Source organism: Pelmatolapia mariae, linkage group LG5, assembly GCF_036321145.2.
Source record: "Pelmatolapia mariae isolate MD_Pm_ZW linkage group LG5, Pm_UMD_F_2, whole genome shotgun sequence".
NCBI lineage: Eukaryota > Metazoa > Chordata > Actinopteri > Cichliformes > Cichlidae > Pelmatolapia > Pelmatolapia mariae.
In genome coordinates, this window is record NC_086231.1 from 29,808,567 (window position 1) to 29,830,696 (window position 22,130).

The window sequence follows — 22,130 nt, forward strand, 5'->3', positions numbered from 1 at the left end:
TGGCCACAGAGTACAGGCTTCACTGGCCTATCTGTCTCAGGAGAGACAGCGGCTGGAGGCCCCTTCTCACTTGCAATATCAAACAGCAGCGATGTCACTAAAGCCCTCCTATATCTGTGAATTTTGTATTAAACCCGTGCTCCGCAATCTGCTCCTCTAATCAGCTTTTAAATCCCGGGGTTATCTGTGGCCTTTTGCTACAGTTTTGTTACAGTTGTGAATAATTTATGACAGAATTAACTGCGGTTGCTAAGAGCAGTGATTGGGAGATTTCAGAACACAGCCAATATCTGATTCAAGTTCAAAGCCATTTTTCTCACCTCTTTTTTTCTGTCTGATAAGCGAAATCTTATCAGCGCAGATGTAATTATTGTCGTAATTGCTTTCATCTGCATTTTCTCCACCTGCGTCCTTCATGAATGGCATTGAAGAGTGTTTTTTATTAATCAATCTCTGATGTATATTCCTCTCATCCAAGCATGTGCTTCTGTTTTCTATAGCTGTGGCTCCTCTGCTGCCTGCTCTCAGCTTTGCTCTGAGGTGTGTGCTGAGATGATGTCCATTAGTAAGACAAAACAAACAGACACACCCCACTCTCCTGAATTTAGGCAAACAATCAATGAGAGCACTCAGATAACAGCAGACTAAATGGCCCATTGATGTTATGATTAAATGAATACAGGATGCAGAGATGATGGTAGGACACACCGACCCAAACCGACTAAAATATATTATTTTCTCTTGTGGAATTTATATATACTGTATAAAACATCTCTCAAACCCTCCTGCCCTGTTCGGGCACAGTCGGCATGTGCTCAGGACACATGCCTCACAGTCGATCAATATTTTAGACTCCCACTCTTCCTCTGAACACTAAGGTTTTTGGTTTGTTTGGATTTTTTTTAGGAAACTTTTTCTTGGTATCTCCAGTTTTTTCTTTGCCCAAAGGCTCCACTGTCACTGCTGCAGGCTGCTCTCTCCTTGTCATTATGGTCGCTTCCCATTTCAGCTCTGCCAAGCCAGTCATGGCTTACTGATGTAAAGCAGACTGCTACCAGTGCTGGATTAATGGTGTCTTACACATTATTGGTCATTTATATATATTAGGGGTGCAACGATACACAAAATTCACGGTTTGGTTCGATACTTTGGTGTCACGGTTCGATATTTTTTCGATACAAAAAAATGTTCATGCTTTTTTAATTTGTCATTTATTAAAATTATAAATATATATTTTAACTCAAAAGTACAGTTTTTAAATTTAATGTTGCTGAAATGACAAAGTAATAAAAAAATAAATATCTGATCTAGAAATCACTCATCTTTGGAAAAGAGAGTTTATTACAGAGAAATGGCTCTTTCCAAAATAAAAGCTCTACTATATGCTTCTTCTGGGGTATACTCTCAGCAGCATATTAAACATATCAGGTCCCCATAAGGAGAATCATGTGCTAACGGCTGTCTAAATGACACGGGTAAAGTTTGTAGCATGCGTGCTTGTTTTTGTCTGCTTCCACTTGTCTTTGCACTAGGATGATGTCGGCGTAAATGTGCAGTCATATTCATTGTGTTCCTACTAGTGCTGTCAGCGTTAATCTGAAATGACGTTAACGCCACAAATCTCCGTTAACGAGCTACCGCGGATCGCCCCGTGCGTGGGGCTGGACGGCATCAACACGTTAACGAGCAAACTGCACTAACGCACTAGTTCCCACCAATGTAATTGAGCATTGCATGGCACATCCGACATACTGTTTTACTTTTGTCCATGACGCACTTACCTTCAGGGTCATACTTCACATGAAGACCAAAATAGTTCCAAAGGCCAGATCTGAATGAGGGTGGGGGAGGTTCAATTTGCCATGTTGCAACGAGCTTAGCTTCTGTCTTGCTAGCTTGCGCTGCACTCAGTGGATCTGCGCTGGACAGTGCAGCCTAGGCGGATAAGTCGAACGCAGATCCACTGAGCTCTCAACACAGACAGCATCGTCAGAAGAAAAGTTGATAAAATAAATTAAAAATTTTGTATTGTTCGATACACATGCGTACCGAACCGAAAGCACTGTATCGAACGGTTCAATATCGATACGAGTATCGTTGCACCCCTTATATATATATATAAAAAAAAGGTCACACAGCTGTTGTTAATAGAGTTGTGTTAGCATGTTGCATCCACTCCAGGAGCTTGTTGGCTTTTGATGTCCTGTTCACAGAAATGGATAGTTGCTTCTGTCCTGTGCGCATTTTTTTCTTTTTGTCCAACAGTTTTGATGTGCATATCTCCATTTCTCAGCTGATGGGTCTATTATGTTGTTCCTGTGTCCCACATGGACTTAAATCATGGATTATTCACAAGACACATTTGGGGTTTTTTCTGTCTCCCATTACTGAGATAATTAAAGAACCTAAGTAATGCAAGTAGGGACAAAATTGTTAGATTCATAATTATAATGTGATTGCTCTTCTTAGGAAATATAATGTCTTACATTACTGTGTTGCAGACAGATAAAATATGATTACAGTGTAGTGTTACTTTGAACTCCAGTACATTACAAAATAATAGATTGAACTGATCAGAGTGCTGATAGGCATAATGAGCACGGTGTGATCTCGTTTGACAAAGGCTCAAATATGATTTAAAGCAAAGAAGAAATGAATAAATTTTAAAGAGAGAGAAAGTGAAACAAAAAGCGAAAACTATGACAAATGTGGGATATTCTTTAAGTCTTTGTTAAATCAGGAACAATGAGTTCAGCAGCAGTGAAGATTCCAAATGGAAATACTGAAAGTTGAAAATTTCATCATGTTGTACCTGGTCATGGTAACTTATCAGAAGTTCAGCTGAGCCAGAACGCTTCTGTCTTCTTCATTTCCCTGATTTGCCACACTCTAGCTCTACCTTAATGTCAGTTTCTGTGTTCTTCGCCCTCTCTCCATCCCTGTGTTTAGGTCACAACTGCAGTTTCCCACCTCGTTGCGCACCCTCACCCCTCCCTCGTGCCTCTCCCTCAGGGTGTAGCAGTCATTGTTGTGCCAAATAAGGTTTATGGAATTACAGATCTCTGAAATTGGATTTTCTCACTCCACCAAAGCACTGGGATTACAGATTTAAGCTCGGGTGCACTGGGGCACAACTGACCTGTGACTGAAGTGTTTTTTTTCTGGCTTCACCCCTAAGGTGGCAGATCAAGAGATTGGTGTGCCAACAGCTCTGGAGTGAGAAAGGCAGGCAGGCAGATTCTTTGTATCAGTATGTACCTGGCAATTAAATAGATTCAGAGTCAGACAGCTTTTTGGCTTCTATGTCTGGATTTCTATTTCTCTCATGTCGACCACTCTCACTCTTACACACTCCTCCTCGTCTGTCCTCACAACTTTGAGTGTGTTTGATCTAATTCTCATCTAATGAATCTTTTGATCTTCCTCGCCTGACACCCAGACACATCCCAGATTTCTACATCCCAAAGTAGCTCAATTCGTTCTAATCCTTAAAATCTGGCTGCTGGTGAAGCAATTGATTCCAAGTGATGTACAAAGATTTGCACTGTCTGCCCGAGGCTTGTTTAAAGAACTGTGGGATTTCTTAACTAACCTTGATCCTCCCCCACCCCTCCCGTCCCCTACAAATCTACCTCATCACACCTCTAGATCAATTCTGTCATTATCGCTCAAGTGATTGTGCATTAACCACAATTGGAGTGAGGGAGCAGCAGACAAAAGTGGGACGTGAATTGAGAAAGCACCAGAGACAGCGCTGTGAATGCAACATTAAGATGTTGGCAGGAAGGTGGTATTCATTAGAAGTGGTGGCTTTGTGAACTCTTAATTGGAGAAGAGATAGGAGTGAGGGTAAGGGATCAATGGAGCCAGAACTGAAGTTTCAGTCCACTGACATCAATCAGTCGCCTCTCCAATGAAGAATGCAACTAATCAAAAAAACATTGCCTCAGGCTTCCATTTATTTGCCCTCGCAGTCAAACGTGATCAGGATCACTGTAAAAAGACAGCTCATTCCAGCTTACCTGGAGGATGAAGTCAACTCGTAGCTTATATTTGTCAATATTTGCTTCAAAATGTCTTTACTTTTTGGGTGTAAAACTGGCGAGAACCTGAAATTCTCTTCACAGAAAGGAATATTAAGTGAACCCCTGGTGTATTTTTACTCTACTGCTAAAAATAGTCTCTTCCTCTTCATCTTGCCATGGGTAATAGCCATCTTTCTGCCGTGTCACGTTTTGATGTATCATTCTCTTATTCACATCAAGGACAAGGCCAGGTGTCACATTTTCTCTCAGTTGCCACGCTTGTCGTGCTTCCTTGTCACCCTTGGCCTGTTCCAATCCCCTCCTTCCCTCCTCCCCCTCTCTGCTTATTTTTTATTAAATCTGTCACTTCTTTATCTCAGGGATTGAGAAAGAAGGAAAATCACTTTTGCCATTTGCAGCCTGCTGTGTCTGCTGAGTTCTGCGAATGTATGTGGATATCATTTTTCGCCACATAAAATCCTGTCAAAATAAATAATGCCTCTGATGTTTTGTGTTGTCACATCACTGAAATTCTTAGCTTTAAATGCCTATTCCGGTTACTTGTATGACTACTACACATTTTTAGATGGACAGATAAACAGGCACAGGTGCACAGACTCACCTCTCTTTGATGCCCATGAGTGGCTAGGAGTGCTGGCTTGGGCAGAGAGCAGCTGGGGTCAGAGACGTGCCTTGGCAGCGAGATGACAGTGGGCTTTCCAGCATATTCTTAGCTATGCTTCACATACCAAATGGCTAGGGTTTTGTGTGTGTGCGTGTGTGTGCACGTGCATATGCACATCACCACTGTGCGTGTGCAAAACACCTCATCAAAGATTTCAGAGTGTTATGGAGATGTCGAAGTTGGTTTTGGCTTGCCTCAGATGTTTACATGCTGGACACTGACACCTGTCCAATCAGAACAGGGATCAGACAGCCCCATTCCTGTCAGCATGTCTTCACAGACAGACACCAAACAAGGCCTTGCAGCTTACAAGATCACAACTGGAGACATTTGGAGACATGTAGATAGTGTTAGATGGCAGCTTGATGGAAAGAGGAGGGTGAAAACAGCTATTTTTCTGTAGCTCCACTGCTTCTGACACCTAGTATAAAGATTTCATTGTTTGCCTGGCTGAAATTTAGCAGCAATTTCATAGTGTTATAAAGGCAAACGGATTGTTAACACTATTGCTAAAAATGTCCCAGAGAGTAAGAGGTAATTATGTTAAAATCAGATCATTTATATTCTGGTACAGATCTAATTAAACCACCTCCTGAACTATTGCCTGCTTCCTCAGGCGTCACAACATCCATCACACATGGACTATCTTGTTTGAATACCATGTGTACACCAGATGTTCTCAGTCACTGGGCTATGTGTGAAAGAAGAGTAGCATTTGAGAGTGGCATCTAGACAGAGTACTTAATGGCATTTTGTAGGGTGGAGAGGAGCAAATCAAGCTGGGGTCAAGCATTAAAAAAATATTTGTTAAAAAAATAATGCAGTGGCAACAATATGGAATATTCTGGCTTTGTCTGAGCTTCTAAACTGAAGTAACATATGTTCCAAGTATTCAGCCACTCTGGACTTTGTGTTTGCTTACAGGATTTGGCAGTGAGAGGCTGATTTCTGTGGGAGAGAACATCTTTGGCAGCTTGTTTAGAAAAGAAGGTAAGGATGTTCACCTCTCAAAGTGAATTTTCCATCTGTTAACACGCCCGTGGATGGAGTTTTGTCTCGTTTCCACAGATAGGTTTCTACAGATGTGGATCAGTGCATGTCTTTACGTTTCTTCATGAAATCAAATCACACAGATTTGATCTTTTCTGGTTATCTGATTTTGTACTTTTTGGGTATCACACCTTCATCTTCAGAAATAAGTCAGGGACTGACTTGTTACCTTTTCCCGTTACCATGGATTCTCCTTATTCCTGAGAAAACTGCAGGTTACAGTTAGTGTCAACACTTTATTTATTACAAGGGGGATGAAATCATCTCTTCCAAAGACTCGCACATCACATTGCTTCAGCCAGTCCCAGAATCACATCAGCTCATTTGATCTGAATCCCAGTGATTACCACTTGGTTCTGCACAAATAAAGGCATGGTTGTTATTGCTTCTGCAGAGAGGGACATCATGATGAAAGAAATCTGTGGGTGTTTTGGTTGTTGGCCACAGCAGATGCACCCTCATCAATAGAAATGGTAGTTATGAACAGGAAAAAAAGAGTGAAATGAATGCTGTAGAGTGTTGGGTGAGGTGAGACTAATGAGCTGGTTATAAAGCGTAGACTTTTTATGAAAAATCGCCTTCACCCCCTGTGGCTTTGGGTTAGATTAATGTATTATCTAAACAAGTAATGATAGGACTGGACACATTTTATGCTTTAAATTAGTTGTTAGATGTGTCATTGTTACTGTGTCCTGTTTACCAGTAACATAGTTGTGCTGCTGCTATGATCAGAGTCATCCTGTGTGAACAGTTGGATAGCTGCAGAAGAAACTACTCTCTGTACATGTGGGTATATTATTTGCACAGCTGTGTACAGCTGTCTCATTACCACTTGCAAAAACATCAGTATGCAGGGCAGTTCTCCTTTCTGGTTAACAAACAACTGCTACAAAGGGCTCCTAATATAGATGCAATAGTTTACTGTTTTGTTTGTGAAGACAATATGCTTCACTATGAAACTTGTATTGACAGACGATTTAAGGCAGCTCAGCTCTGATATAGCTTCATGTTTCTATGACACTAGCAAGAGCAGACAGGTGAATGATGTGCCTTTGGTAAAATATTCTGTTTGAGGACTGATCTCCACTTCAAAACCCTAGTTTGAGGACAGCATTCACCTCTCTCTTTCTTCCTCCTCTTCTTCCTGGTAGAGAGAGCCTTCGGCAGTGCAGGATAAAAACCAAAAGTCTGCTAGAGAAACTCTTCAAAGGTACAGTTCATTCGCTGAATGAAGACCTCATCAATTCAGCCTCCCCTCTTAAACCAGTGTCCTTTCCACAGAGTTCTGGTTGTTTATGAACAAAGTTGTTTGATATATCTCCACTATTCCTTGCAGCTGATTGCATAAGGTGCTTTTGATATCATGTGAGTGACAAAAGGATATTTTTCCCTAACCGCTTTGGATTAGCCAGTGGTGGGTGCAGGTTTCTTACATCCACCCTAGGATATTTGATGCACACAGCAGGGGTCTTGGAGCATTTTCCTGACCCTCATTTTCCACATCAGCAAGACAGAAACTCCCGGCTTGCTTCCATGCACCATCCTGCCTTCTGCCCACTGATTAAAAGTCAAATATTAAAGTGCTCTGTTGTGACCACGGCCTAATTGATTCTTTCCGCCGGGTGCACACAGAATGGGCTGACAGCAGGCGATACCAGGCTTTGTCAACATCGGGCATGCTGCCTGACGCTCAGGACGGCACCCCAATAAAGCCTCCTGTGAGTGTGCCAACCTGCGGCCCCACACACACTGAGGCCACTCGGCACTCCGACCAAGCTTTATAGTAACAACAGAGAGGCAGCTCATTCTTTTCCTGTGTGTCAGCTTCCATCGGCTAGCTGGGAAGCCCACTTTTTATTTTTAAGGAAGTTGCTGGCTGTGACAAAAGTGTGTGTGTGTGTGTGTGTGTGTAGGTCCACACTTGAAAAAAAAATCCCTTTAGCCCACTTGCATAACCACTCATCTAACTTAAGCAATCTGGGGCGATGGTGCTGAAAGGCGCATTCAGCTGAATGCAAAGTTCCACAAAGGGCCGTCTTCTTTTTTTCCCATCCCCAGTTTCCTGCCGTTAAGATAATTGCTTTAATAGATATTAATCACAGCTGTGTTTAAAAAGGAGCTTACTAAACACACGATGACACCGAGTATCTCTTCACTAGTCTGTGATAAATGCTGGACAGGTGTTGGTGGTTCTGTTTGAAGTCTTGTCTCTTACACTCTATGAGCTACAGTATAGGAATCAAATTTCTTTCAGGTGCTCCCTTATTTACAAAGGCTTGCCACAGCAGGCAGCTTCACATGTTTGATTTGACAGACTTTTGAACAAGATGTCTCCTTCTAGAATTGAACCATGGATCTTTTGCTTGTTAAGTAAATGTGTAAACCACTACACTATAGGAATGACTAAACTGAATTTCTACAGCAGTAAAACAGTGCGTTTCTCCACTCTTTATGTGAAAGAAATGCAGTGTCCCTGTCCCTCTCTTTATTATGAATTTACTGGCCATTTTATGTACACCATGAATTGGCTTTGCTCCCCATCTATTTTTAATGATTTCTGACTGCACAAGAGAGGGTTACAGTGATCTTAACGCCATATGATGTTCATTAAATGCAGACATTCATCTACAGCATTTTTCTCATGAATGTGATTGACCTTTTTGCTCAGTGTGAACCACAGTAAAAGGGTATAGGTGCCTATTAATCGCTTCATGGTTGAAAAACTAGGCATATCTCCTATCCTGTCTGGTGCTTTATGTTCTGTCTGAGCTGATAGGAAGGAGTTATAAGGTTTTGTGTGGGTGCAGCGGTCACAGTGAGGTAATGGTGCAGTAATTACGCCTTTAGTAAAATGGGGTCGTGCGCTGCACTCTTTTTGCAACACAAGGTTGATGAACTCCATCCCAGCGCTGCTAATTGATGCCTAATTGAAGAAAGTGGGATAAAACAGAGAAACCACCCAAGAGAAAAAGTCAGCAGGTTGCAATTAAACAAGTGTAGGGTATTTTGAAGAGGTTATCAACAGAATATATACAATTTCCAATTAGGAATTTGAATTTCTTTTCACATCCTGTTTCAGTATGATCAATTGCCAGCCCAGCTCTGGATTGGTCCCTTGGCTGCTTCAGGAGTAAAGGCCACTGTGAAATAACCACGATGTCCTCTGAGCAGGGTTTCTATTCTTCCCCCATCCTGTTACTTCCCTGCTGCAGATCCCAGGAGAGGCTCCAGAGGCTGAGTGGGGGTCATGATCACACTACAGGAGGGCGACAGCTGGCTGCCTTTCTGACAGGGGTCTAATGGAGGCCTAATAGGAACTAGTCAAGTTCCAGAGGCCTCTGCTTTGACCTTGAATTTTGCCTGTGGAGGCAGGTAAAGAGGAGGATGAGGGATGGAAAAGGGAAGTGATATTATAGAAGCTGACAGGCAGGTGGTTTAAACACCTTTCTGGCTCTTCTGAATCTTTTTTCTTTTTTTTTACCTTTGATTGGGCAAGTGTGTATGTCTGTGTGTCACCATGAGTCAGAATACATTTTTAAAAGTATATATTACCTTAAAATTTATTTAACCATTCTTGGTTTTTTTTATTTTTTATGTTTGTTAGAAATTGTTCTCTGGGAATAATTATTGATATTATAATTTTGTGTGTGTGTGTGTGTGTGGGGGGGGGGGGGGGTATTCATATATATGAAAAAAAAATGCAACAACTTTTTTTTTCTTCAGAATAACTTAATTACAAATAGACCGGATTTTTAAAGCAACAGGTTTGAAGGTTGTTAGCTTTGGCCAAGTGCACTCAAGCAGCTTTCTTTCACTGCATATTGATTGGACATGAAATGAAACATATGGATCCAAAGCACAAGGAGACAATGACGAATTCAGTTCAATCAATTGTGAAAACCCCCAAAGATAACTGTAATGATGAATATTTAATATTAACCTTCTTTCTGCTCTTACTTACTAATATTTGTTCACACATGTAAGGATGCGTGTGTGTGTGTGTGTGTGTGTGTGTGTGTGTGTGTGTGTGTGTGTGTGTGTGTCTATCTTTTTCACTCAGTAATTCAAATCACAGGAAAGTCAGGCCTGCAGGGACAGCTGATGAGCATTATCCACAGTAAAGAGAGACCCACTACTGCCTGATCAATCTGAGCTCTCATTAAAAGACTGCCAAGCCCTTTGCAACCCAATACAATATCAATACTGTAGCACCACAAAGGGACCTCCAAAGCTGTTAGGCAAGTCGCTGGCAGCTTAACTGTCATTACTGGGTGGGCACCATGCCAGAGACCCCCTTTGTGGGCCACTTAGGCTCCCCCCATGGTCCCAAACACAGGTCAGGACAGACAGATGGGCTGTCTGGGCAGCTGTCCCGAGGAAGAGATGGAGAGAGATGGATGCCGACCTGTAGAGGAGGAGACGGCCTGCGCTCTCTCGCAGTATAGAGGGATGATATAGACTGTGTGTGTAGAGAGTGTGGAGTTACACACACTGTGGTCTCAACCGTGGCTTGTTTGTTTGCAATGCATGAGTATTTTCTGTGTTGGTTTTTCTGTGTTACCAAAGCTGATGTTTACATAGACAGACACAGATGTTTGCATTTAAACTGAACAAAAAACAAAGAGTTTGCTTAAAAAGACACACTCTGTGAACTGTGTTGTTACAGAGGAAAAACATTCCGGGTTTGGGCATGTAGCCTAAGATTCCTGCTGGGAAAACCATAAGCAATGAATGGCACTCTGTGGTGATTTCCAAGTAGAGCAAATGGGGGGGAATATAAGTGACCATACATAGAAAGCCTCTGTAATTCAGATCATTGTGTGGAGATCTCCCCTCTGTGCTCTAGTCCTAACCCCCTGTGTGGTTCCGATAGGGGAGGGAGGGATAAGCCAGTAATCCACTGACAAAAGGGCCAGGAGAAAGCCAGCTAGCAAAGGTGGGGGGGTAAGGACAGAGAATGGGAGGAGTGAAGAAGTAAAGAAGCATTTGTTGCCTCTCAAAGTCCCAAGGGTGTGCTTAACTCCAGATAAGATGGTCCTCACCATGCTCACAGATCCTGGCCATCCCTCTGCTGTGTAGGGCCTCTTTGAATAGTTAAGAGCCATTGTTTATCAGTTAAGTAAAAGATTGGCAAGTCTACAGAAGTGATTACTTCAGCAGCAGCTCAACTGTAACTTCCTACTAGCGTATTGATTTATCTGAGCTGTCTTTAATTTATTCAGCGGGTGGCCGGCAGTTGTTTACTGAAAGTTGAAACTGATATTGTCCGTAATCATCATTAAGTCAGGGCCATAAGGAGAGGGAGAAGTCCCCACTGCCACTGCTAATTTGATAATAGGAGAGGAATGGCATGTAATTAAAAGACAACAGATGACAGCTTAAAACCTGTGAGTCCAATGGAACAAGATGTGTGCAACTCATAAACCAAAGGCGCACAACCTTATTTAGAAAAATAACAGCAATATACTTTCAGCAGATAATTATCACTGTGGGAATCTCAATATTGTTCTCATCAAGTCTTTTCGTATTATGGAATTCTTAGCAGACCACGTTGTGGATTGATGTTAGATTTTTCAATGCTGCAGCAGTTACACAATGTCATACAGAAGTCATTTGGCTGCTCTGAAGTCTCAGTGAGGTATTTAGGTTGGTGGAACAATGGCCCCCGACTGATTTGTCCGTTATCCATTTAGCCAAGATGTGACACACTGTAGGGGGGCTTTGCCACTGGTCAATAAGTGCCAATAAGAAACAGTCATCACTCAGCGGGCTGCCCTGTCCACCAGCGTGCTCACTTGTTTCAGCTGTCAACCCCCGTGTCAAAGGAGCTAGCGACTGAGCCGCTCTTTCGGATGCATCACAAACGGCTTTCCCATATACAAACCTGAATAGGACAGGAAAGGCAAGGACACTCAGAGACTGCAAAGCAGGGCGATTTTCCCTCAGACATCTGAATAAACCCATCTGAAGTGAAAAAAGCTACGTATTTGCAAAACACCATTGACAGTTGCTCATTCTCTCAATCTTAAGTCCCTGGAGGTGGGGCTGTGGGGGGTTGAACTCAAGTCAGGGACAATCGTGGCTCTGTTTGTGTTTTCTCTAACACCTCCGTGTTCTCTTTGGGCTCTCATGGAGCATACCGCAGGGGTGCATGAGAGGAGGGGTAAGTGCCGTGACCCTGAAATGGTCCCTGACTGGAGCCCCTCAAAAAATCCTGCAGACCACCACGCTAGCCCTACATGCCACCCGGTTGCTGCTGGAAACAAAGAGCAAAGTGGACATGTGTGAATCAAAGTGAAAAGTAGCATCTTAAGAGTTCAAGAGTGAATCTGGTTAATAAAAAAAAAATCCTCACTGCAGTAGGTTTTGATTTATTTGTGGCGAGGCTGAGTCCATTATGGGGAAGATCTTCACTGATTTAGATTGATTGATAAACTCTGAGGAGCCCAAAAGGTAGACGGTAGATCTGTGATGTCCCTGTAATGCCTTTGAGAACAATACAACAATATGATTCTGTTCATTTCCTCCAGATTCAGAGATAATTAGCCTAACTGTTGTTTTCCCCTTTTATGTCCCCTCATTGGAAAGAGAAGTTTGAAGTCTGATACGCACAGTGTGGGTGTGTTTGTGTGTCTGCCGCTCAGTCTGTGTGTGCGCGTGTGAGACGTTGTGTGTACTTTTATAGTCAACAGAGCAGAGTCTGTCAGAGCTCTTTGTTCTCTGGCGAGAACACATCATGACTGGGCCTTTTGTCTGAACTGACACCATCATACAGTCTCTTTTTCTACCTCGCTCTCTTTCGTCTTTCTCTCTCTCTCCTCCACCCTCTTATTTTTTTCCAGCAAACTATTCACCCACCTTCCCATCACTTTCTCCCTCACGCATTGAAACCATTTAAAAGATAATGGGCCCTGTGGATTATGGAGGTAGGGAGATGGAGATGATTTTTTTTTTCCTTGTGTCTGTCTGGGTGCTTTAGCTTTGTGAGGAAGTCAGAGTATAGCGTGACTACCAGAAAATGACTACTGAGGGCAGGGTTTTTTTGCATTTATAATTTATTGCCGTCTTTGTTTGTTACCCTACATTTATGTAACTTTTACTTAGGGCCAAAATTTAAACATCACAGCGTGGCAACCAGATAAAGCTGTTCGATGTCTCCTTCTGCAAGCATGGGGAGTAACTGGCTACCTCCAGCATCTACGTTCCTTCTGTGAAGACTTTCCAGGAGGTTTGATAACCTGGCAAGAGCATGAGGTCACTGATAAAGCGCAACTTACATAGATGTAGCTTTCTGAAAAGACACAAAAAACAAGGTAAGGAAGGGACACATTGTCCCTAATATTTACTCCACTTACCCCTAACACTGCTGTAAAAACATGAAAAAAATGAGAATTTCAGAACGACTCCAACACAGGTGGGGCTTTTCTCCCTCAGCGATAGGTCTGGGGTCTTTTTTGTTCAGTTTTTTTGCTTGTTTGTTTTTTTAATTCCCCAAATCTGAATTATGCATTTATACAACCACTGAAGGTTGTGAGGTAAAGATAATTATCTCTGACACACTCACAGTGGTGTTATCTCAGTTAGCAGCTACATAGTGTCTCACTTTGTGCACGCTCAGGCAGGATGATCACCACGAAGAAGGAAAAAGTATGAAAGTGATAGAAACATTTTCTTACAAAGTATTTTATTCTTGTTTTGTTAATGTACAATGAAATTTATCCTTTTGGCTGTAGCATTTATAGCACTGCCTCACTGTCTCTGTGTGAGGGGAAGTTGTGAAAAGCAAGGTGGAAAGTAACCAGATGAAAACTGCATGAACCAGCGTGGTTCTGTAAAACTTGGATGCAGAAATTGAGCAGTTGTTTGTTAGATGTGTCAGAATAAAACTACATATAATCGCACAACTGATGTTGTGTTGCACAGGATGTGTAGCTACTTTCTGCACAGGGTTGTGCAAGGTGTGCAGGAAAGGTTGCTAGGGCTCATAGCATTAGCACTATTAAATTAGTTGCATCCTTACTGGAAATGGGCAAAGACAACAGAGGACAGCGGTGTAAATCATGTCTGTGTTTACTCAGCAGCGATAATTTTTTAATGAGAAAAGTTGTTGATAATTAGTGAGAAAATTGGGGAATAATTATTTGAAAATGATGAAGAATGCCTGAGAATTTCATTGTGTTATATTTTAGTATGTGCTGAACTGTCACCTGCTCTCCGATTTCTTTCAGTTTTGCTTTATATGTGTATTTTTTCTGCATCTCTTAATTTACACCATAAACAGATGTAGAAAAAATGCAATTCATCAGAATACAGGAAATGAAGTGCACGTTGCTCCAAATTTGGGGAGGAAATCCAAGAACTCTTTCTTAATGTGTTGCTTCTGATATCCAACCCAACCCTACCCTGTACCGAGTTCTCCTGAAGGCCTTGGATTTGGTTTGATATCAGAGGTCTGTGTAAACCAATGAGGTTGTCCTAAAACAGTATAAGAAAACTGTTTATTTATCCACATGGCTACAAATATAGTTATTGTACTTGTATAGCATTCGATATGTTTTCTATAAAGAAAACACTTGTTAGTGAGTGTGAGGCAAAGAGAGAGATTTCCAGACAGAGCACATCACCACTTCACCTCTTCCCCTGGAGCAGCAGACTCACTGCAGGATTAATGATGTGTTGAGTGCTAAAATTACACACATTCATATTTCACCATTTGGGCAGCACATTCCACATGGCATTAAAGGTTAGGGGAGAATATTATGTGTAAACAAGAGAAGAAACACAAATCTGAAGACAAACAGTTTAACGGTAAGTGCAGAAAGAAATATTTCACACTTGGGTCACTTCATCGCTGCAGAAATCAAATTTTCTCACTTTTAAAGTCTAACCACTGGTCTTTTGTGTCTGCGTATTCAAACAGAAAATTGCTGTGCAGGTTCTGACTGTCATCTTAAAATGTCTGCAGTGTGCCGAGCTTATCGGAACCTGAGGGAAATCTAAATTAAATCTTCTCAGTGAATAGGATCAGCCTCTGCATTATCTCTTGTCATTCTCAACTATTAAAGTTAGTTATTAGGAAGTAAAGGCACATTCATCAAAAGAATGTGTGGGCTCTATTTTAAACCAAGGAGCTGCTGGAGAGTTATTGAATATGATTTCAGGGTTATCAGCTAAGCACTGAGAGTTTTGACCAGTGATGGATTCTGACATAGTAAAGAGGCATTGTTTTTGGATGTCATTGCATCGGTATCAGTTGTTAGTTTGGAGGTCAGTGTTGGAAAAAGATTGTCAAGGGTCACAGCTGTGCTATGGGGAATCAAGAGTCAAGACCTTCTGCTCCAAAACAATGACAACAAGTTGTAACTGCGTAAAACCCACATTTTTACTTTTACTGTCAAATCAGAGTTCATAGAGACATAAAACAGCTGACAGGGGAAAGCAGCATTCTGTCTTATAGAATGTATTATGAGAGTCTGATACCATGATTAGTCTCAGCTTGACGAAGGATCTATATACAGGTTTTTAAACATGAGCAGCAAACACTTTGATATGGAACAATTTAGCTGAGCAACATTCTCCATTTGTGTGTTGCTTGCTTAGCTGTTCTGTGGGTTTTAGCTGTTCTCTCGCTATGAAATCGTTGTATCTACATTTAGAAAGAGGTGAGTGCAGCCCAGAGCCTTCAGCTAATGGCTGCAGAAAACAACCAAAGCATTCTGTTATGTACCTAATTTCATCTAACCCACTGTTTTTTGTTTTTTCTTCTCATTTCCCTTGCTCTCTGATTCACCATGTATATCCCCTCAGTCACCCTCAATGTGTTTCATAAAGGGGAGCAGAGAAGGCAAACACTCCTTCACATTAATCTGATCACGTTCCAAAGCGTTGGCTTCGTGTCTGAATGAGCACCCTATCACTTTTCCGCAAAAGTTGCGATGGCCTTCTCAGTAGTTCAGCACTAGGAACATTTACTTATCTGTTAATGGCACAAGTCTGAACTGCATGCTGTCACATTAATAGATGGATATACACAAGACAGCACAAGACAAAGACGCAAATAGCTCTCTCCATCACTGTCACTGAATAAAGGAAGGAACATTAACGTAAAAGTGACCCATCTCATTGCGTGAACGGCATCACTTTAACATACGGATGAAGCCACACACGAAGTTTCACACTTACAAATAGTTGAGCAGTGGAGTTAATGACAGTTCATTAAGACATTTCAATGGACTTTAAACTGGCTCACTCACTTGTTTATTTCGGTCTCCAGTAGTTCTGAAAGTCATATACCAAATAGCACCTTTAACTGTACAAGTTTAATTTTCATGACCAAAATCTTACCTTAGCCTTATTAGTTACATTTGCACGGCTGGGTTTCTACAGTGTTTTGTAATAATAATAATAATAAATATATTAAGACTGCATGTGGAAACGTAGCCGATTTAACTCCTCAGTCACCATTTTCAAGTTGAGTAGAGACAAAATGCATAGAGAAAGGGGCGTGTGTGTTGAACCTACACTGATAAAGTGATCTTAAGCATAAGAATTGTAATGCTGCTAGATTTCTAAATAAGCCCAGGTCAGCATATCAACTTGAAAGATGATGCGATATATCAGTACTTCTTTTAGAGATTGATTGTGCTGCCATCAAATTCCACAAAAGTCAGTTGTTGTAGCTCCACCAATACCTCAAATGCAGGGTTAAATAATTTTCCCAAATCTGGTGGTGGAACAGAGATTTGCAGAGAATAATAGATTAAGGAATGGAAACAGACCGTGGCTTCTTATTATCATGAAAAAAACATTCCATACTGTATGAGAATCACAATCCCCTCCTTCCACTGGCACGCACGCCCTCGTGCACGCACGCACACAAACGCAAACTTCCCTGAGAGAATGGTACTCTCACGTAGATGCATGCCGTTGCAGAATTAGCATCTGAATACCAACTTTTGTTGGTAAATTCAAGGGTCCTTGGAGATTTTGCACATTCTGTTCAGAGCTAGGCAGGCCAGTGGGAACAAAGTCACACATTAGCAAAGCCCTGCCAGGCTCAATTATGACCAAAGGCATTGGCTTGATAGTGTTTCAGCGGGCCACATTCAGCAATGGATGTGTCTATTTAAACATTCCTGGCCACTTCCTTTATGTTTTTCAGCACCGTAGATGGCAAATTCCTCTGTCAAGAACGAGGCAGAGGACAATATGGCGGCTCTCTGCGACACATCCTGTTTTATTCTGCTCTGTTTTATATGGCAGCCTTGGCCTATGAATCTAGTTTTCGTGTTTTGTGAAGATCTGTCTGCAGTGGAAGTGCTCGCGCTTTGTTCTCTCCAGACTATATGCCTAGAGTTTTTTTTCCCCTGCCTCGCACTTTCTTTTTTTCCTCAATCTTTCTCTGTCTAAGAACATTGGTGATAAAGAAACCAGGAGTCTGACTTTAAGCTTGTGGGCTTTCGCCTCCATATTTTATTGGCATTATGAGCACAGCTGATTAAATTGCAAGTGTACGATATGGCTCGTCCTCCTTCAATATGTAATAAATGTCTTTTTTTTCTCAGTTTTCTCATATTCTGTCTGTGTTTTGTGCCTTCTCAGGGGATCGCAGATTGGATGAATCATACTTTGTGCCTGTTTCAAAGCCCAAGGTGTTTTATTTATAGGGGAAAAGTACATTAACGCCTCTGCAAAGTCTTTGGAAGATTTATCAAGTACTCTCCCAGCTTCCACCCTGCCTCACTTGAACTGTGACAGACCTAGTAAAGTACAGCTGTGAGTTGCCGGGCAGTGTAACATATCTGCCTGCCGATCCGGTATCTGTTTTTGTCCCTCCACTCTTGCTACCGTCTTACCATCATGCCCATGCTATGACATGGCCGGCTCTGTTGTCACTACATTTATAATTCAGTCTTATCAATAAAAGATGTGTGGCATTAAGTTTTTATCTGGTGATGCATTGCTGCTGTCTCTTAGAGCCTCTTTACAAGCGAATGACTGAAAAGCAAAACTTTCCCTCTGTGCTCTGACTTTCAGGCATCGCTTGGCATTAGTATAACCTTAGATGATCCTTGTTCTTTATACATGCTTTTAGAAGCTTATTCCCTATGATCTCATATTCTGCTAGCATACTCCCACAGCCTTCCTCTGCAAGCCCCCAGCCTTTAATGAGTTTTGCTGAGAGTTATATTTACTCAAGTTGTCTTGTGCTTCTGTCTAAATGGCAAAATTTCTTCTTTCATTCTGTCTTATCGGGCTGAATCAGCATTGTTGTTTTGCAGCTCACTTAGTACAAAGAGCTGATGTGGGCAGATCTCTGTCAGGAAAATGAGCTCTAAATCACTGCAGTTTACAGACACAACATGGCCTGCCTCGCATTATGAATGCGTATAAGCCAACACGGTCATGTTGTTGGAGACTGAGAGCAGCTTGGCTGGCAACTGCTGTTCCTTAACTGTCGTCCATCTGTTTTTTCCACACGTCTTCAAGGTGCAATGTCTTCTGTCTGTTTGGAGGTTATGGTTCCGCCTGCTTTTTCTTTGGGTTTCATGTAGCATCTACCACCCGAAGAGATAAACAATACGAGCAGATAAAAGACAGACAGAGGGAGAGCAAGCTGGAAAGAAAGAACCGTGTGTGTCGGTTAGAGCTGATAAAAGCCTGAAAATCCAATTAGTTCTTAGTATCGGGGCAAAGGAGGAGGCCTCATGGGAGTAATGTCAGGAAATATCCACCACCATAGCATGACAATAACACAACATTTACATACTTGGCTATTGAAAGAGCAGCGTGAAAAATCTAACTGGATGTTTTCTTGCAAGTCAGGACTATATTTGGTAGCCTTCCCTGATGGGTTTTGCCCACATCAGCTTTTTAAACAGATAAACAACTATCAAAGGCAAGCATTGTACCTACTACACCACAAGCCACCCTGAAAGAGGAGCCAGTAGGCAGAGTATGATTTTAATTTTTCAGCATACTGAATCTCTTTTTTATTCTCTTTAGATGTCCTGGAAATGATTTTGGTGATGAGGTTTACACTACTGAATGCAGACAGCGTTGGTTAAATGTGTGTCCTTTCAGCAGGTTTCTTTTTTTCCCCTTATTATGGTTTCCCTCGTTGCTGGTGCCTTCTTTTCATACACTGCCAGAAATGAAAGAGGTATGGAGGCAAGGAGGGAACATGAGAAGGAAGCAGGGACAATTCAGAAAAGCACAGAGCCCCAGGTTAGAGCTCATGTGCTCCTCCTGGGAAGAGCCACATGCCCTGGGTTAGAAGAGCAGAGCAAAAACAGCTGCTGCTACATTTTAATCATGTATTGATATACTCATAGTATGTATTTGCTTGCATGAGCGTGTCGATGGAGGAAGACAGAGGACATACGAAAGTGCTGGTTTTGTATTTGTCTTTAAATGAGGACTGCTCTGGTCACAATCTCCTTGTGGACTTCCCAGCACATATACCAAACCCCCACCTTCTCACGACAGCGAAACATCACAGTGGGTTGCTGTTGCTTACAAACTGTTTTTAATTACGGTCACAGGGGTGTGTAGCTGCTGATGTGTCATCATAAATTAGATGCTATTTAAACTTTTTTGGGGATTTGATCAAAATGAGAATGCGCTACATTTTATAAGGCAGATTTTTGGTTCAGATGTGAACAAAGGTGGAAAAACTATCACAACAAATATTTATTTCTTTATTTCTAAGAAAACGGTTTTTATTCATTTCAAGACTAAATGTGATCCTCATTATACAGCGTTTTTTTTTGCATGAAGATAATTAAAAGGACTCTTAAATCTCAAACACATACTGATGTGTCTTAATTAGTTACAGTGCTTGCAATTCTACTGTTGATTTTTAGTGAGTTCTTGCAGTCATTGTTTCTGGTGTTTTTACACCAGAAAGTCAGGTTACTGCTGCTGTGGGTTTGCATGGGCACAATAACCAACAGTTGCCATGGTAAACTCTAATGGGATGTATTGTTAATGAGGAGGAGTTATTAGAAAGCTAATAGAACTGAAGTGTAATTTTGGCAAACTGCATGTAGAGATTAATTAAGAAAAGACTATTTAACACATACTTGGCTCTAATTGTTATGTTAAATGTTTGCTCAAGAAGAAGAATGTGTAATTTTTTTTGAGCAACAATGACAATAGATAGACAATGTTTTTGTCTTTTTATCTATTTTATTAACCTTAGTGGCATATCCACATTTATTCTTCTACTTTCATTTTCACACTGTGGTGATTTTCTGTTGTAGTGTGCCTTGTCTACTTATGATTTAAGGTGAACATTTTCATTAGAGTCATATTTTGTCCTCACATTGTCACTGCGCTCAATGACCTCTGTCTTCATTTCCCTCCTCTCATCCGGTCTCTCCTTCACCTCTGCTTCATACTCCTTCACCCAACTCCTCCTTCCCCTGTTCTTCGCATTCACCCTAACCCCGTTGCGATGAGGTGAGGCCCGAGCTGGCCTCCAGCCCAGGCCCATTAGCCCCAGCCATGCAGCCATGTGCTCATCACCAGAGATCATTACAATCAGCCAATGACACCACTCTAATGCATCATTAATGATTGATTAACGAGCTGAGCTCAGCCCAAGCGGGTGCATTTGTACGGAAGAGCACCCCATAATGGTCAGGCAAGGCTTGCATCTGCTGTTTTTAACTTGTGCAGCTTTGTGTATGTGCGTGTGTTTGTATGATTTATTCTCATCAGCTTCCCTCTGTGTCCTCTTCCTCAGGCTGAGTAAGGAAGTTGCTGACTCTTCTGTGTTGAAAGAAACACTAAGGAGGTGACTGAGGAGGTGGCGTGATGGCAGGGCGGGGGCTCTCCGCCCCTCTCCCACTCCTTCTCTTTTTTGTCCTGGTGGGAGTTCTCCCTGAGATTGAGGGCTCGGGATATCTTTCCGGATATCGCCTGAGGAGTCGTTTGCAGAGGGACCGGCACATCCGCAACATCCGACCCAACGTCATTCTCATTCTCACTGATGATCAAGACATAGAACTGGGTAAAATGTTTCCATTAATCCTCTGTGGTGTGCGTTTACCGTGTGATTAAGCATCTGTATCTCTGTTCACTTTGTCGGGTACAGACATTTTGTCCATGTGTATCCACCAGCATCAGCAAAGGAAAGTCAGCCTAATGCTGCCTCTTGGCACCATAACAACTGGCCCACTCAAAGTCATGTGTTCCCTTTGCCAGCTCCTCTGTCGCTGGCATGAAATGAGGGCGGCCTATGGCTTCCATTGTCTGGTTGCCAAACCCTGGCCATCTCCCTACCCGCTTAAGTCTTTTAGCAGCGTATTGGGCTGGAGTGGCTGCATAATGGCCTCAGTGACATCCTTTGTCCTCCTGTGATCGCCAGTGAGAAAACTCCCATTGAAAAGCAGGAATTTATGGTCAAGCATCTGTTTCCCCAAACAATCACCATCCGCCTGAAAAGCTTTTAGTACACAGGAGACCAAATGGGTTACACTTTACAAAAAAAGATTTATTCCCTCATCTTATTTTCCCCCCTTTAATTTTATCTTCCCACATCCATAATGTTTTTCCCCCCTCATGGGTTATATTTATATTTTCACTCTTTACTCTATGTTCAACATCTCACTCTTTTTCCTCTTGAATGCTTTACATCCCCCTGGGTCCCTTTCATTTCAATCGCCGGCTTTTGAATCTGCTCTTACCCTCCTGTCCCCTCGCACAACCCCCCCTCCCCCCTTCTCTCCCTTTCCCCCTGTTGCCTCCCAGGCTCTATGCAGGCCATGAACAAAACTCGGCACATCATGGAAAAGGGCGGCACACATTTTTCAAACGCTTTCTCCACCACGCCAATGTGCTGCCCATCCCGCTCCTCCATCCTGACAGGAAAATATGTGCACAATCACCATACCTACACCAACAACGAGAACTGCTCCTCACCCTCGTGGCAGGCCCACCACGAGCCGCACACCTTTGCTGTCCACCTCAACAACTCAGGCTACAGGACAGGTGAGCATTGCAGAGTCCAAATCGAGCTTCAGTCATCCCCATTGAGTTATGAAATTCGCAAATAAACCTGAAAAAGAGTACATCATTAACTTGCTGCGCACCTGTTCTTCACTCAGCCTTTTTTGGAAAGTACCTCAATGAGTACAACGGCTCCTACGTGCCTCCTGGCTGGAAGGAGTGGGTAGCATTGGTGAAAAACTCACGTTTCTACAACTACACCCTCTGCAGAAACGGTGTACGAGAGAAGCACAGCAGTGACTACACAAAGGTATTATTGCACTCTTCTGACATCAAAAAGAAAATACATGTATCTTTACAGAATAATTATCACTGCATAACTAAAGTAAAAGTTAAGCCAAGTATCATTAGATTAC

At 42.1% G+C, this 22,130-nt stretch overlaps 1 protein-coding gene across 4 annotated transcripts in view; it reads left to right on the forward strand.

Moving 5' to 3' along the window:
* sulf2a (sulfatase 2a) overlaps positions 1–22,130 on the forward strand; it is a 34,624-nt gene that overhangs the window by 3,668 nt on the left and 8,826 nt on the right. For 3 of the 4 annotated variants that reach the window (XM_063474682.1, XM_063474685.1, XM_063474684.1), the window contains exons 2-5: positions 5,635–5,700; positions 20,510–20,776; positions 21,517–21,756; positions 21,873–22,024. In XM_063474682.1, the coding sequence (XP_063330752.1) occupies positions 20,581–20,776; positions 21,517–21,756; positions 21,873–22,024 (588 nt within the window). In that variant the 5' untranslated portion in view covers positions 5,635–5,700; positions 20,510–20,580. The remainder of the gene's footprint in view (positions 1–5,634; positions 5,701–20,509; positions 20,777–21,516; positions 21,757–21,872; positions 22,025–22,130) is intronic. The other variant, XM_063474683.1, reaches the window with a different exon arrangement.